Source organism: Asterias amurensis, chromosome 13 (assembly GCF_032118995.1).
Source record: "Asterias amurensis chromosome 13, ASM3211899v1".
Taxonomy (NCBI): Eukaryota; Metazoa; Echinodermata; class Asteroidea; order Forcipulatida; family Asteriidae; genus Asterias; species Asterias amurensis.
In genome coordinates this window covers 17799028-17815587 of record NC_092660.1, presented here as the reverse complement: position 1 = coordinate 17815587, position 16560 = coordinate 17799028, and the positions used below count along the sequence as shown (strand labels likewise).

General features: G+C 40.2%; 1 protein-coding gene across 1 annotated transcript in view; it reads left to right on the top strand.

Annotated features, from left to right (window-relative positions):
• The first annotated feature begins 16 nt into the window (after positions 1–16).
• Positions 17–16560, top strand: part of LOC139945779 (DNA-directed RNA polymerase I subunit RPA1-like) — a 32483-nt gene continuing 15939 nt past the window's right edge. The window contains exons 1-18 of the mRNA XM_071943197.1: positions 17–147; positions 1101–1307; positions 1898–2025; positions 3100–3328; positions 4195–4452; positions 5498–5736; positions 6264–6449; positions 6907–7047; positions 7858–8078; positions 8944–9076; positions 10238–10321; positions 10725–10863; positions 11497–11611; positions 12463–12655; positions 14886–15062; positions 15539–15658; positions 15838–15968; positions 16379–16544. Coding sequence (XP_071799298.1) covers positions 1139–1307; positions 1898–2025; positions 3100–3328; positions 4195–4452; positions 5498–5736; positions 6264–6449; positions 6907–7047; positions 7858–8078; positions 8944–9076; positions 10238–10321; positions 10725–10863; positions 11497–11611; positions 12463–12655; positions 14886–15062; positions 15539–15658; positions 15838–15968; positions 16379–16544 — 2829 coding nt within the window. The 5' untranslated portion in view covers positions 17–147; positions 1101–1138. The remainder of the gene's footprint in view (positions 148–1100; positions 1308–1897; positions 2026–3099; positions 3329–4194; positions 4453–5497; positions 5737–6263; positions 6450–6906; positions 7048–7857; positions 8079–8943; positions 9077–10237; positions 10322–10724; positions 10864–11496; positions 11612–12462; positions 12656–14885; positions 15063–15538; positions 15659–15837; positions 15969–16378; positions 16545–16560) is intronic.

Here is a 16560-nt window from a genome sequence, read left to right as displayed (position 1 = left end):
GAGTACACACGTGTGTGTAGGCAGGCACGACCAAACAAGATTTTTCAGCTGCTTCTTGCTTCTATTTTAACTTTAGGTCCTAATTAAAAGATGGTTTTGCCAGTTCCACTGTCACATATGACACCCTACATATTCAGTGTTTGAAAGGTGAATTTTTGTTTAACTGTTGTTACAACTTGTATTTTCTTTTCCCAGGTGGGGTAGGAAGTGGACTCAAAAGTAAAACATTTGATTTGTTTTATATAAATATTAAATAATGTATTTTTCAAATAAATTGTTAATGTTGAGGGGGGTGGGGGCGGTGCGGGTTTCGGGAGTGGAGTAGGCTTGATGAAGTATTGTCTTTTGTAGACTGCCACTGGCACTAACGCTAAAACAATAATAATGCCAGTGCATTTATCCTCACATATGCGAGGCTGCACTTCACAGGAAGGAAGGAAGGGTGCGTAGCCCCAACCCAAGTTCTGCCATACTCGGGGTGGAGAGTTGTCCGGCTGGTCTGCCTCTGTCTTTACTTGAATTTTTGATTTGATTCTTGCTAATGCTACAGTTCAGAAACTCAACTTTTTCTTCTAGTTCTAGTTCTAGAAAATCCGTCGAGTTGTCGAACCGTCAAGTTGTCTCAACTGTTGAGTTTTCCGAACTGTTGAGTTGTCTGACGGACGAGATGTCTGACACACTCTGACCACCATCAGCTACCCTGGCAATAAGGAAGTGTGATGACATTGACTTGAGAGCTTGCGGCTTGGTTTTTGTTTTGTTGTTATTTTCTCCTCCCTTAAAATAAAAAATGTGCACTTATTTATAGTTGCGTTTAACGTAACCTTCCTCCCGACGGTGGGAGGAGGGTTACGTTATCGCAACTAACTTATTTGTTACCCAACAAACAAATTTGTGCAGCAAATACATTCATAACAAGAAAATTAAAGATAGTCACAGAACTGGTACGTTTGAATGACAACTGACGTGGGTACGTGTGTGATCGTCAGAGGGTTTAAACACTAATTGTATTATTAGATATTAAAATTTGTGTAAGTTTTTATAACTCGTTTGTCAATTTTGTTGACCTCCTCCACCCATATCTACCCTTTGTTGCATAGCATATTCAACTAGCTGGATTTAGGATTACCCATCGACCATGTCAACGTTCCGTAACAAGATCGCCACCAAGCGAATGCAGAGTGTGTCGTTCTCTTCCTACTGTAGCTCAGAACTGCGTAAGCTCAGTGTCAAAGAGGTTAGGAATCCAAAGTCGTTTGATGACCTGGGTCACGCAAGCACCAGTGGACTTTACGATCCTGTATTTGGTGAGTGATGGCACTGGAAATGAATCCTTAACCGCTTGAACAGTGTGGCGTGTCGTGGCCGAGTGGTTAAGAAGAGCTATGTTCAAGCGACACCAAATAATGAGTGCCTCCGTACAAGTTTCTGGAAATGAAAAACTTCAAATTTCTTTTGGGAGCCTTTACTACTCTGTTTGATCATCTTTTATTTTGACAGCAATATTTCACCTCAATGCTTTGGACAAAGTATCATGATTAACGTTTCCTTGAATAAATTGCTAAAATAGTTCTCTGTGACCGGTTTTGTATATTTTCTTTCTTGTCCAAATTTATTCATCATTTGTAAACGGTGTTATAGCTAGACCAATTTTAGTTGTGGGCTCTAAATCCAATTTAGTCCACTCAGGGCGAGCACGGGCGACAAAATTCTTTATTGGATATGGCGCCATCATTGTTGAAGTGCAGTCTTGGGGAAATCTGTGCTGATGGGTGGCACTTTACTGAGAGTGCTGGGTAAAATTTATTTGTTCTGTGCAGACACCGCCCACTGTGGCTACAACATTGATAATTACAATTTGTCAACCTTAGACTTTATTTGTTCTTTGATCTACCAGGTCCTGTTGGTCGTGATGATCTGTGTGGAACATGCTTCCTCGGTACATTACACTGTCCAGGTCACATGGGTCATGTCAGCCTCCCGCTACCAGTCTTCAATCCATTGTTCTTCAATTTAGTCTACCGGGTATGTATAGACCTTTTTATATAACTGACATACAGATCCTTGTCATTTGTTCGCTGGAACTTACTTCACATGACATTCACTATAACTCCCATCCACACCGGCGATCAAAAAGACCTGTTCGCCCATGGGGAATCGCATTTCCCATTCAACAGTTAGGATCATCCTTGTACCCAATGTTTTTGAGCAGTACAGCGCCGCCGCGCCGCTGCTAAAACAAAAGGCTGCTGTGCAAAAGGTTGTGATCCAACTTATGCATAACTGCCGCTACGCGGGGCTATATGATTTTTGGTTGTCAGTAATTTGTGTGATTTTTCATAATGTTATACTTTTAAAATACATCAAATGACAAGGATCTATATGTCAGTTATATAAAGTAAATATTGAGTGGCTTTAATTCAGGGAATGGAAGGAATATTATTGCTCAGTAAATTTTGGACTGTTCCGTTTGACTCGGCTTCGCCTTGTGAAATGGAACAGTCCCAATTTTATCTTGCGATAATATTCCTCCCATTCCACTCATGAGCCACTCAATATTTGTGCACTACTGCAACAGCACAGCCCGAGTGGAAAGCCATAAATGCAAAACAAAAACAGAGTCCAGCATTCCCTTATAAGGAGTTGTTTACCCGAGGGCCTTACCATTTTATAGCTTGAGGGGTGTTGTGTTGAAAGAAATCATTGAACAGTTATAATTTTTGCATTTATTTTTACTTTTTGACCTAAAAGTGTTGATGTTTTTTGACCGAAAAGGTATTTATGAATGGAAATCAAAGTGTGTTGAATCGGTTTTTAACTAGTGGTTTAAACTCACCGAGGTCTGGTTCTTGATAATTTACCTCGACTTCGTCTCGGTAAAATTATCAAGAGCCATGCAGGCCTCGTTGGGTTTAAACCACTAGTGGAAAACCTCTTCACCACACATTGATTCGCTTAGTTCTTTTCAGAACCAACACTATACTCAAAAAGAGATATTCACATGGTGTTACCGCAATCCTCTTTAACTTCCACCATGTAAAGCTAAAAAAACCTACTCAAATCAAATCAATGAAAATGTCATTCTATTTGTTTGTTTAGTTGCTGAGAGGGGCGTGTCTAAAATGCCACATCTTTCAGCCACCTCGTTGGATCATCCGGCTCATTAAGCTCCAGATTAAGGCTCTCGATCGAGGATTATTAGCTTTAGCCGATGAAATGGCGGAGATCGCAAGAACCATTGTATCAGAGAGTGAGGAGGATAATTATGTACTTGCCGACAACGTGGAGACAGCATTAAAGGAGCGTCTTGCAGCTGCCATGAAAGAAGGTAAAAAAGAATCTCTTGTATTGTCGTGGTCGGGCGGTCTAGTTTACTGAATTCCTTGCTTGATTCTTGGCAGTGAGCAAGGCAGTGACCATAGTTGCTTTGTAAAAAGTTAGGAAGTGTATAGCTGCTCTCCAGTCATGCCAGTTGTTGATAATGTGTCGTGGCCGAGAGGTTAAGAGCACCGAATTCAAACTCTGGTGTTTCTGATCAGCAGAATGTGGGTTTGAATCCCCATCCGTGACACTTGTGTCCTTAAGCAAGACACTTAACCACGGCTGCGTCCTACTGATGGGACGTAAAACCGTTGGTCCCATGCATTGTGTAACGCATGTAAAAGAACCCAGTGCACTTATCGAAAAGAGAAGGGTTCGCCACGGTGTTCCTGGCTGTGGCTGCTGTATGCGCCGTAGCACCTTGTAACGCCTTATAAGGTGCTACATAATTGGGTCTCAGAATTCATCACTTCAATAACCTATCTTTCTGAAAGTTTGTATATACTCAGCTCCTTGAGTACCTTGTTTGGTAGATACGTGCGCTATATAAGACTTCGATATTATTGTTATGATACCCATGGTTACATTTTTACGGACTGTAAAAGGGGTTTCCGCCCCAGGAGTTGGTGGCAACGTGCCCCTTGAGAAAGTTGATTTGACTGCCCAAATCAGTTTAGTGTTCCCTCACCTTGAAGTGGCCTTCCGGTCTTGTGACGTTGGTTGATATCTTATGACAAAAATAATTTTAAAACTTTGTAGAGGGCACCACAGCAAAAGCACAGTGCACCACGGCAATTGTTGTGGGTGAAATTTAGGTGACTTTGAGGCTTGAATCTATGTGCTAAGAAGTTGATTTTTCTCTTCCAATTTCAGAAGGTGACAGTGATTCATCCAAATGTCAGAGTCGTCACGTCCAAGATCACCGTCGTCAGCTCATTCAGGATTTTCTGAAGCAGCATCTTCTCTCCCGAAGCCGTAAATGCTTCAAGTGTAGAGAGCACATACGTGATTTCCGCTGTGAGCACAACAGTAAGCTCTTAACGAAGACAGGGGACAAGAACAAGATGCATTTGGTATTTGTATCGCCCCAAGAAGCACGCACGCACTTGCGGAAAATCATGAAAAATGAAGGTGAGAAAGGGTTAAGCGACCAAATCATTAACTTCTTACATCCAAATGGTGTTTGGAACCGTATACAGATTTACATTAAATTACAGGGTTTGATACCTAAAAGTTCAATAAAGTTCAAAAGTTAAAGTTTATAAACTTGGTGGAAAGAATATCTCACATAGAACTACTAGCACCAAGATCAAGAAATGACACAGAAAAGTGTAATGCGACTGACCATGGAATTGCCCATTAGGATAAAAAATATTAAGCCCGGTTCATACTTCCTGCTAATGCGAATGTGATACGAATGTTGACGCCACAAATTCGCAACGAATAATTCGCAGCAGTTCAACTTTGTTCAACTCACTTGCAAATATCACTGCGAAAGGAAGGTTGTGGCGTCAAATTCGCTTCGCATTCGCAGGAAGTATGAACCGGGTTTTATTTGTTTCCATCAGTGGAAGGGGTGAAAGAAATTAGATGTTTGATCCTGCTGGACTTTGGCATGCCTGAATGTAATGAAAGCCAAGGTCTTGTACTTTGTTTCTTGAAAACATTTGACTTCAACATTGTAATACTAATGAAACAGAGATTTGAAATGGAAGTAGAGATTTGAATAACTCTCGGTTATTTTGGTGTCCGAAGTATGATAGTGTCATTTCATTTCATCCTGGGCCCAATTTCATAGAGCTGCTTAAGCAAAAAATTTTGCTTAAGCAAAAAATTCATTGCTTAGTAAAATCAGATTACCGGCCAAGACTCCACTCAATTTTTATGCTAAGTAAACAACAGCTAAAATTAGCAATGTATATGGAATGAAATTTGGCCAGTAACATGTGTAAAATAAGCGAGCTATTTTTGTGCTTAAGCAAATTTTTTGCTTAAGCAGCTCTATGAAATTGGCCCCTATTCGACGGCAAACATTATAAAAATTGCAAATCACTTGACCCATAAGGAGAAACCATACAAAAGTTTTAAGTTGAATACAACATTGCACTGTACCGTCACAGAATTTAAAATATGAAAAATATCGGTCATGTTTTTTATTAAATTTGTGTTCGTCTAGGGTTTATTTTGAAATGTGTCTTTGGGATGTTGGACGTCGCAGCAGCGATGACTGGAAACGATGAAGGTGACCCGATCGATTACTCCGGGGTAGATGTAGATAGAGATGAGAGTGAAGAAGGACATTCAGAAGGCGGAGAGGAAGATGAAGAAGAGGATGAAGTCATCGAGGACAAGGAATGCCCAACAGATCTCATGTTTCTTGATCTATTGCCTGTCATACCCTCCAAGTTCAGACCGGTGAGTTGAGTATCAAGATTTTGTAGGGCCGGTTCATACTTTCTGCGAATGCGAATGCAATACATTTTTTTTTTTTTTTCATTTTTTTTTTATATGTTTGAACTCAATTCAAGTCAATATTTATTTCATACTACTGCCCTTATCAAGATATTACATACATACAAAATATTGCACAGATGTATACAAAATCATAAGCACAGAGAACAGAGCGAAATATTTAATCTATGTAAACCCAAATAAAGAGAGTATGAGGCTGTCAGATTTAACCAAGGCTTGTAGAAGACAGCCTAGACAGACAAACTACAAACAAGGAGACAAGACGAACAGGTAACAAGGAAACATTTACAAAAAAATAGAATGGGTTGCAACAAGAGAAATATGTATAAACTAGCAGGACTAAAGCAAATGGCTGATGACAGACTTATAAAAGAGAGCTATGCCACATCATAGGGGAGAAGAAATCTTTTGTAAGAATACTTGAATCGACCCACAGAGGGCAATTGTTAAACTTTCGATTTAACTTTCAGGTGACCGGAGTGATGGATAAGAAATTTGACAATCCACAGTCGGCCAATCTGGCTAAAGTAATCAAGGACTGCCAGACTCTACGCCTGCTCTTGAGACATATGGGTGAACCAGTCAAGGAAGTGAATCAGGAGAAAGAGACAGAGACGATTCAAGAAGAGGAGGAGACAGAAGCAGACATTGATAAGGTCAGTTTATGACAACATTGTTTATGGGATTTGAGGAATTGCATGCTGAGGTTTCAATATATATGGGTAAAAAACAATTAATATTCTTTATCCTCGATGCAAATTTAACATCTCTTAGTATCGTTGCGGTACCCGCTGCCAAAACATAGGATTCGAACTGCCTCTAGCTACCGGGCAACCTCGGTAGTCTAGTTGGTAAGACACTGCTCTAGAATTGCAAGGGTCGTGGGTTCGAATCCCACCCGCGTAACATGCCTGTGATATTTTTTCACAGGACTTGGGAAAATACAGTGCTTGTGATCTCAACATTTTGAACAGTATACTCTTCTCGTCTTCCTAGACACAGGATACAATCTTTCGATTGTCGTTGTTTGTTCCAGTACAGATTGAAAGTGTCTGAATTGAATTGTCTATGTTCTTTATAATATCGAAACCTGTTTCTTTTGTCTTTAAACAGACCTTTTTGAAAATGATTCCCGGAAAGACGAATGCAGAGAAGCTTCAGAATGCTTGGGTCACTCTACAAACTCACGTCAATAATGTCATTGATAGCAACTTGGATAAATTATCACGAGATAAACAGCCCGGAATCAAACAGGTGAGATTTAGACCGTGTCTGACTTGGTGGCTACAGCTCTAGCTACAATCCCGGGCCAAAAGGCTTGGCCACCCATTCCTAACGTTGTATGAAACTATTCCCTGTCCACTTCCCACTGACAACAAACATTGTCACCCCCGCCCCTCGTCCCCCCGCTCAATGTTGACTGTAACGCAGAAGACGGGCAATAGACCGATCCAGTAGGCTCCGCCCACGACGCACGTGCTTCGTTGTGAAAGGGCAAGGGCACCAAGGCATTTTCTCCTTGGTAAAGGGCACCCTATGAGGAAATTGTTAATTTCTACTGGAGCATTTCAAGGGCACCAAGGCAATGACCAAGGGGCATGGAGGCAATCGCCTTCATTGCCTTACTGGAGTACAGGCCTAGAGTTAGTTTGCTGAAGTATAAGACCTATTCTTTTGTAGCACCAGGTATGGTTTACAAGGTGCTGTGGCGCAAAATGCTGCTGATCAAAGCCGATCAATCTTATAATAATAATCAAAGCATTTATATAGCGTTCTTACACAAAAGAGGTACCACAACGCTTTACAACAGAATAACAAGCAATTAAATATTTACAATACATGTACAACGCAATGTGAAATAAATAAATAGCTTAAGAAGCGAAATAAGTATGGAAAAGGTGTGTTTTGAGTGATGTTTTGAAATCGGAAAGTGAATTAGCATGACGTATTTGATAAGGAAGAGTGTTCCAAAGGCTTGGTGCTGCTGCATAAAAACCTTTGGACGATGAATGAAGTACATGTAGATGTCCAAGTAAGAGCTTGTCCTGTTTTTTTTTATGCCAGCTCCTAGAGAAGAAGGAAGGACTGTTCCGCAAACACATGATGGGAAAGCGCGTCAACTATGCCGCTAGATCTGTCATATCTCCTGATCCGTACATCAACGCAGACGAGATTGGTATTCCAGATATCATCGCTAAGAAGTTGTCATATCCGCAGCCAGTCACTGACTGGAATGTACGAGAGCTACGGGAGGCCGTGATTAATGGACCCAACGTGCATCCAGGGTATGTACGGCCATCTTGTCTTTTCCTTTATTCTACTCTACTCTCGTCACTCACCCCTAGTAGGGATGGACTGAGAAACCATGCCAACCCTACCAGGGTGACTACTTTGCGTGCACGCTTTTTAAAAACATAAATAATAAATCAATTTTAGGAACTTTCAGTAATTTAGTTGACATCCCTTTTCAAAACATTTTGGAAAGCATCCTACATGACTCTCCAGAAAATACAATCTCCAATTCCATCAAATTCGTCACTCGACTAAAATCTATGACTAATTTTGGGGGTTGAACAAAGAATTGACTAGAGTGGGATTCGAACCAACGACCTCCGGATTAACGTGCCCGCTCTACCAACTGAGCTATCTAGCCCTATATTGGCGGTGTCCCTATTTTTTCAATATCTTTGTTCGGGGTGCCAGTTAGAAGCCATACAACCGTTAACTGCCATGTAGCCAGGGATCACACCCAAATTATGATACATCCTGGGAAGCGGCAGCAAGGGGATCACCTTAAGGGTTGCGACATCAGTTTTTTTTCCGGCCACCATCAATGACTGGAATGCCTTACCCTGTAAGGTGATTTTCAGCAACTCATTAGACATCTTCAAAGACACTCTCACTAAAAGTTTGACATTCTCACTAGAAATTAAGCCATCCCGTCTTTAGAAGAAAAAAATGTCGGCTCAATATACAGATACAGATTCGTAACAACATTCAATATCATCCACTGTGGTTTTGATCGGTAGATGCACTGTGCCAGCCTGTATTATGATATCATGTGGTGGATGCATCTACACAGTACACGGTCAACCCTCCTACTGTCTGACCAATCAATGATTCGTTGTTAACAATGTCTTTGTATTTTAGTGCTTTATTGATTGAGAATGAGGATGGCAGTCAGATGAGATTGAGTGCCTTTGATCCTTCAAAACGTGAGGCAGCCGCTAAACAACTTCTGGTACCTAAGAATATTCACCACGGACCCAACTCTCAGAAAAAGGTTTGTATCTTGAAGGAATGATGTGTCCTTTGTGCCGGAGCTTCTGTTAGTTTTTATAGATAGAGTGCGGAAACGTATATTTAATCTTGATGTCAAAGATTTGGGATCAACATTACAACCTCTTTCCCACCGTAGGTCTGTACCCAGCCTCTGTCTTTTGCGCAGATATTTTCATGGTTTGTGCTATGGGTGTGTCCGACCTGATTCCCCCTATAAAAATGTTTGAGCGTGAAACAAGGCTTTCTGCTTCTTCTCATCCATACACTCTTGATCTGCTGAGATGTAGAACAAAGAGCCAAGGAACTCCTTGCCTGGTGAATGTTTCCCTCCATCCTACCATCTAGACTGTTTTAAGAGGAGAATCAATTTCTACCTTCAGCTCCCCAAGTTATTTTTCATCTTGAATGATGTAGAACAAAGAGCCAAGGAACTCCTTGCCTGGTGAATGTTTCCCTCCATCCTACCATCTAGACTGTTTTAAGAGGAGAATCAATTTCTACCTGCAGCTCCCCAAGTTATTTTTCATCTTGAATATATTTCTTGTTGTAGCCGCAAACCAAGAGTGGCCTTTACCCTTGTTTGAGGCAAATTTTGTAAGAACAATTTAACAAGAAACAAGAAAAACTGTTGGACCATTCAGTGCACTGTTGATAAAGTATTTCAGCCTGCGAAAATTAGCAACTATGAAACTGAGAACTGAGCATTAATATCAACAAACACTATTTTGCCAAACTTTGTGATAGCAAAAGTCAAAAGAACTTCTCCTGAAGACACGCAGAGTATACTTCTAGAAAAGTCTAGAAAAAGGCGGCTGTTTTCAGAGCCAAAACTCCTACAAAAGAGATTTACACATGGTTGCACCCTCAAGTTTACTATTTATTTATTTATTCATTTATAGTTTTTTTCTATTAAAAAGAACCGTTTATTACTACCTTATTCATTTAGTGAACTTGTTTGTTGTTGTATATTTGGTTTGCGGTAACACCATGTGTGTATCTACTTGCCAGGTAGAGTTTGTTCTTAGAGAACCGTCTTGCCTTATTCTACTGCCGCGGAGTAGATAATCGGAGGTTTGGGAGTTGTTGTTATTGATGTTATTGTTATTGTTGTTGTTGTTGTTAATGAGTTATTGTTGTTGTTATTGTTGTTGTTGTTGTCCAGGTGCATAGACATATACGGACAGGAGATATTGTGTTACTGAATCGGCAGCCAACACTACACAAGCCCAGTATCATGGCACACAAGGTAAGAAAATGAGAGTGAAACTTTGTAAATACTCACCAAAAAACTTACTTGTTAGAGAAGCGAGCAGCTGTTGATAGTAGAAACCGTTTCGATTCTCTTTAAAGAGATATTTGTTTTGGATTAATAAATATTCATGTATGCATTATTGATATATTTCTGAGAGTTGGTATCCGTTCGTGAATGCTGTGGCCAGAGATGCGGTTGGTAACTGCTGTCACCTCGCTAAATGTTGATAGACTCCTTGTTCTTGTGAAAATACTGTGACAGTTTGTTTTCTCAACAAGTAGATACCATATTCAGTTGAAACTTTCACAGGTGACTTTTACTGTATCGTTCTTAATAATTCTGCCAATAAAACACCATGACGTTGACATAAAACCAATTTATGACCCTTACCTTTAAGGTCCGCGTCTTACAAGGTGAGAAGACTCTTCGACTTCACTACTCCGCTTGCAAGACATACAATGCTGATTTCGACGGAGATGAAATGAATGTTCACTTCCCTCAGAATGAGCTCGGAAGAGCTGAGGCATTTACGATAGGTGAGTTTATCAACTTCAAATCTTCCTTGACAATAGGGTTTATCCCCGGGCCCTCCGGAAAAATCAAATGTTTGCGATCTGTGGCTGTGCCCTGTGATCATGGGTTGATGTGGCTGGCCGTCTAGGGCACCCTCGCATGCCTGCTTCTTGCACACAAAGACACATCCTTTGCCTCTCAGTAAGAATGATTAGCCTCAAATTGTTATATTGTTGTTATATAGAAAGGTTTGCGGTAACACCATGTAATGACTATCTCTAATGAGTTGGGGTGGTTCTGAAAACAACCGTTGGTTTCAACTCGAACCTTTCTATATCCTATTTCCACCATGCAAAGTTTCAAATCCTACTTATATTATTATTGTTATATTATTACAAGAAAATGTGCCATGTATGTTCAATCAACAACTCTACTTTAAATTCCTTTTTCTCAGTTTCGTTCTCTTCTTTCTCTTGGTGTTTCTACTTGCAAAACTTTTGAACCGAAGTAGGTATCAGTCTGGGGTCTTAACAGCATTTAAGCATACACTCTCATGTCATACCTGACCTAGGTTGACAAATGACTCATTTTGCTTGACCGCATATTGAGTCTCTACCATCTCTCAATTATCTTCTCTCGTTTTGTTTGTTTGACAGCAAACACCAGTCAGCAGTACCTCGTCCCTAAAGACGGTACTCCCCTGGGTGGCTTGATCCAAGATCACATGGTAGCAGGGGTCAAGATGACGGTCAGAGGTCGCTTCTTCACAAGGTATTCATTATTCCAGTTCCGGTCACCAAACCTAATTCCTGCGTCAATGTTTATTGCTGTCATCACATTGACGATGGCTTGTACCCTTTTTGTTGTGCCAAGAACTTACTTTTGCAGAGAGATCATTCTATATGAATGGCCCAAAATGTGGAACAGGCTTCCTGTACATTATAAGTGCCTCAGTACCTTAGAGTAAACTTTGCATTTTTACACTTTATTGACCCAACTCACCTGACGTCAGCGTCAGAAAATCTTGGAACCGCCACACTGGTGGGCAATGCGGACTGTGCGTTATTCAGTGAAGTGAGCACTTTAGGCGACGCGGCGTTTTACACGTTAACCTATTGACCACCAAATTGGTAAGAGTGGCACAGTAGCAAGGGGGTCAATAAACGACTTTTGATTAATTGAACTGATTGAATGATTGATCAGGGATGTCATTTCTCTGGTTTTAACAGGAAATCCGGGTGTTTTTTTTAAACCCCCACCCCAAAAAATGAATAAATAGATGAAGGGAAAAAAAACAATTTAATTTTTTATTTTTGTTTTGTTGTTGTATCTTGTAACTAATATCAAATTCGTAAGAACATGAAGATAAAACCATATGGAACACCCCAGATTGCAAAGTAAGGCTTTCCAAACCAAAGATAAATGTATGTAAGCAGGTTTGGCACTCCGCAGCTGTCAGGCTCGCGAGCTTTCACGCTTTGCGCTTGCAAGCTTTCACGCTTTGCGCTCATTGTTTAGGGTTTTTTATTTTCAACAGCCTCCATTCCTGATTGATTGATTGATTAAAACTAACAGACTGTATTTTTGTAATTTTCTTTTTGTGTCGGGCGCTTTCCTTCCAGGGTTGACTATCAACAATTGGTGTACAACGCTCTGACTGACCATCCTGGTGAGATACGCCTTCTCCCTCCAGCCATCATGAAGCCATTCAGGCTATGGTCTGGCAAACAGGTTGTATCCACACTCTTACTCAATGTGATTCCTGAAGAGTCAAAACCCATCAACTTCAAAGGCAAGGCTAAGATTGGCAGCAAGGTAAACAACTTTGGACATATAGGAAGAAACGATAAATAAATAGTAAACTTGCGGGTACAGCCATGTGTAAATATCTTTTGTGGGAGTGTTGGCTCTGAAAAGAGCCAGTGTGGTCTCGACATTTTGAACAGTATTCTCTGCTCATCTTCAGGTTTATACTGTTCGAAACGTCACAACCACACCGGCTATTTTCAAAACCAACACTCGCCCTAAGAGATTTACACATGGTTGTACCTGCATGTTTACCATTTACTTATAGTTTCTTCCTATGAATACACACCATGCAAAGCTTTAAACAATACTAACTTTGGACATATCCAAGTTAGAGTCGGTTGTTACATCCTGCAAATGCGTTACAAATTTTGATGCACAGCTTTGCTGGAATAGTTTGCAGGAGTTGTACACAGCTCAGCTCTTCTGAATTATCCGATGCGAGTGTGTGACTTTAAACTTTGTTTCGCACTTGCAGGAAGTACATTGTATGAATCAGGTTTTAGAGTATGCTTTTATTTTCTAATGGGAAAATTTAAGAAACTTGTAAAAAGTTGGGCTCAATTGGTCATCAAAATTGCAAGAAAATAATGAAAGAAAACACCAACCCGTTGCATAGAATTGCAGGCTTGGAAGTGTGTGCTTATAGATGACTGAGAAAGGCTTTCTCAGGTTTACAATTTTTTAGGTGTTCGGCCACCAGCCGAACAACTATTGTTATTGTTCTGTTTTTTTTTGTTTTTTTTTGTTTTTTTTTTTTTTTTTTCTGCGTGTTCTTCTCCTCGAACGTTCTCGCGCGATTTTCGCAAAAACTAAAGCTTGTATGAACCTGAAACTTACCATATATATTGATCTTAATGAGTAGACGAAACAGCAACATTTTTGGAATGATGACGTCATTGATGACGTCATTACGTTCAAAAAAACGCTAAAAATTGGAGAGTTCATATCTTGAGAACTACAAATGCCACACACAAGATATTTGGTGCATATAAAAGGTCTTGTAATTAGCTACAAAAGTCGTGCACAACGTGACCTCATGTGACTTTTACTTCCGGTTGAAAACGGAAGTTCAAAATTTCAAAAGTTCATATCTCAAGAACTATATATCATATTCGCAAAATTTGAATATCAGTTTGAAGATCAGTTATCCTGCTCAAACTTTTGCACAAACATAATGCCAGTTGAATTTTGCCTTCTGGTCGTAAAAGCGCGCGTTTGTGTTGACCTCCATTCATTACGCGTAGAAACCAGATAGTATCGCCATTCATGTATGTGAATGCTACTATGTGTGCGTGTAGTTCATGTAGGCCTACATTGTATCCATGCTCTACGACAAAACAGCACTGCGTGGCTGTGGGCATTACGGGTTGTGTATACACATGCAGACTCCGTTGAAGGCGCGCGTAATTCAAATTCCACTACGCTGGGATTCGCCTCATCTTTCTTCGTGCGATTTTGAACAAAATGTTAAACTACTATGAACTTGAAACTTATCATAAACATGAACCTTCATGAGTAGATGAACCCGCAACTTTTTTGGAATGATGACGTCATTGATGACGTCATTATGCTCAGAAACACGTTAAACACTAGAAAATTCATATCTTGAGAACCTCAAATGCTACATACAAGATTCTTTCACTACATGAAACCTCTTGTAATGTTCTACAAATGTTGTACACAACGTGACCTCATTTGACCATTCACCCGAACACCCTGAGTTTGTACACAAACTCTCAATTTCTAGTTTTTTTTTTTTTTTTTTTTTTTTTTTCCCCTGGAGGGGGAAATTTATTCAAGTTTCTTCAATGTACAAAGCTACACAAACTACTGGTAAAACCAACTACTTATAGAACGATACTAAGAGAAAAGGCAAATTGCAAAAACAGGAAGTTTGATGATAATGCAAGGCATTTAGTTGGTACATAGCAATACAAAGGCTCCCATTTGGTATTGAACTTATCTAAGTTGTTATTCTTAACAAAGATCATTTTTTCCATTAAAAAATAATAATGGGGGTGAAAAAATGCCCCTTCCTCTAAAACTACATTACTTCAAGGGTGTCGTTTCTAACAATGTTTTGTACTATCAACAGCTCTCCAGTGCTCTTTACCAAGTAAGTTTCTAAAGCCATTAATTTTTTGAGGTAATTACCAAAAGTGTAACCTCATTTTAATAAATACTGTACTTCCATTTTACATCACTTAATAACTTAGTAACCATTGTTTGTTTTCAGTCTTGGACATGGTGCAACAGAGAGTCTCGCACCTCATCGTTTGGTGGAACACCCCTCTCAGGATTGTCGATGACGGAGTCCGAAGTCATCGTGAGGGGTGGGGAGCTGGTATGCGGGGTTCTGGACAAGGCTAATTATGGAAACACCTGCTATGGACTGGTCCATTGCTGCTTTGAGGTAAAATAGTCGTTTGTAAAAATTATTATCAAGTTTTTTACTTGACATTTTGCACTTGATGTTCCAGGTAGAAGGTGCTGTTAGCTGATGTCGTTTTCCCACCTCTTCCGAGGCCTAACCCGTCTTTATTTGTCACAGTTATTGTTTTAAGTAAGATGCATTTTGGGAGTCTACTGTTTTCCATTCTTACTATGTGGCCAAACCAGGAAAGTTGGATCTTGTAGATGAAGTGATCAACTCTGGTAGGTTACTGCCAGCTGACTCTCCTCCACACCTCGTCCCCCTTTTCCTTGCAAGGAGATGATCAGGGTGTTTAGGAGGCAGCGGATCTGGAAAGCTTCAAACTTACTTTGGTCTACCTTCCTGTTTAAGTAAATCCACTCTGTGTTTGACATTCAACGGAGGTTTCTCACAGTCAACAGTTGAGGTTCAAAGGTCAGGGGTTATAATGTTTTCCATGTGTTGTTTGTCTTTAGTTATACGGAGGACAGGTCGCAGTCAAGCTCCTGAGTTGTCTTGGACGGCTTTTCACGACCTTCCTGCAGCAGTTCACTGGCTTCACCCTCGGTGTGCATGACATCCTAATAACCAAAAAGGTAAAGAGGAGATCTTAGTAGATGGTTCTTTCTGATTTTCTCGAGTCAAATTTCTCGAACTTTGGTTATAATATAATAATATCAGAAACCCCAGAGCCTGAGTCCGGTGCTCTTATCCCCTCGGCCACGACACGCCACACTGGCTTATAACGTTTGTTGATTGGTTGGCTTGTTACCAGGGTAACTACAGACGCAGGAAGATCATGCAGAAGGCAGGTGGGATTGGACCGGACGTCGTTGCTAGCGCTTTGGGATACGATGACTCCACCGATATTACGGCATTGAAAGAAAGATATGAAGAAGCACACAGGTTAGTTGTCTATGAATGTCCAAAAACTATTGGCTCTTTTTTAACTTTAGCTTAGCCCTTTCCTTACCATTGTCGACTTTAGTGGGCCCAACTCACACACAAAAAAACACTTGAGCATGAGGACAAAAGAGTGTATGAGATTACAGATCACACTGAGGAAAGGAAGACAAACAACTTTGACATTTAAAAACCAATCTCAATGATTCTCTTGATTATATGAAAGGGAATTCAGTAAGTAAGACCTTTTCATTACTTATTTAATATCTTCGTTGAGATAATGGAGTTTTTAAAAATGGCTGTGGAACAAAAACATTGGGTTGTGTAAGAATGTGTGCAATAACAATGTGTGCATGGCATACAACATTTATAATTTTAGAAATTATAAATATATTTTGTTTTTTTCTCTGAAGGAAATCTGCTGATACCGAGCTACGAGAGATTGATCTAAAGATGAAGGGTCAAACGGATCGATTCACAAATGAGATTAGTAACGCCTGCTTGTCTAAAGGACTGGAGAAAGAATTCCCTTATAACAATCTTCAGCTTATGGTGCTGTCTGGGGCTAAGGGTTCCCAGGTAATATACTCAAGTT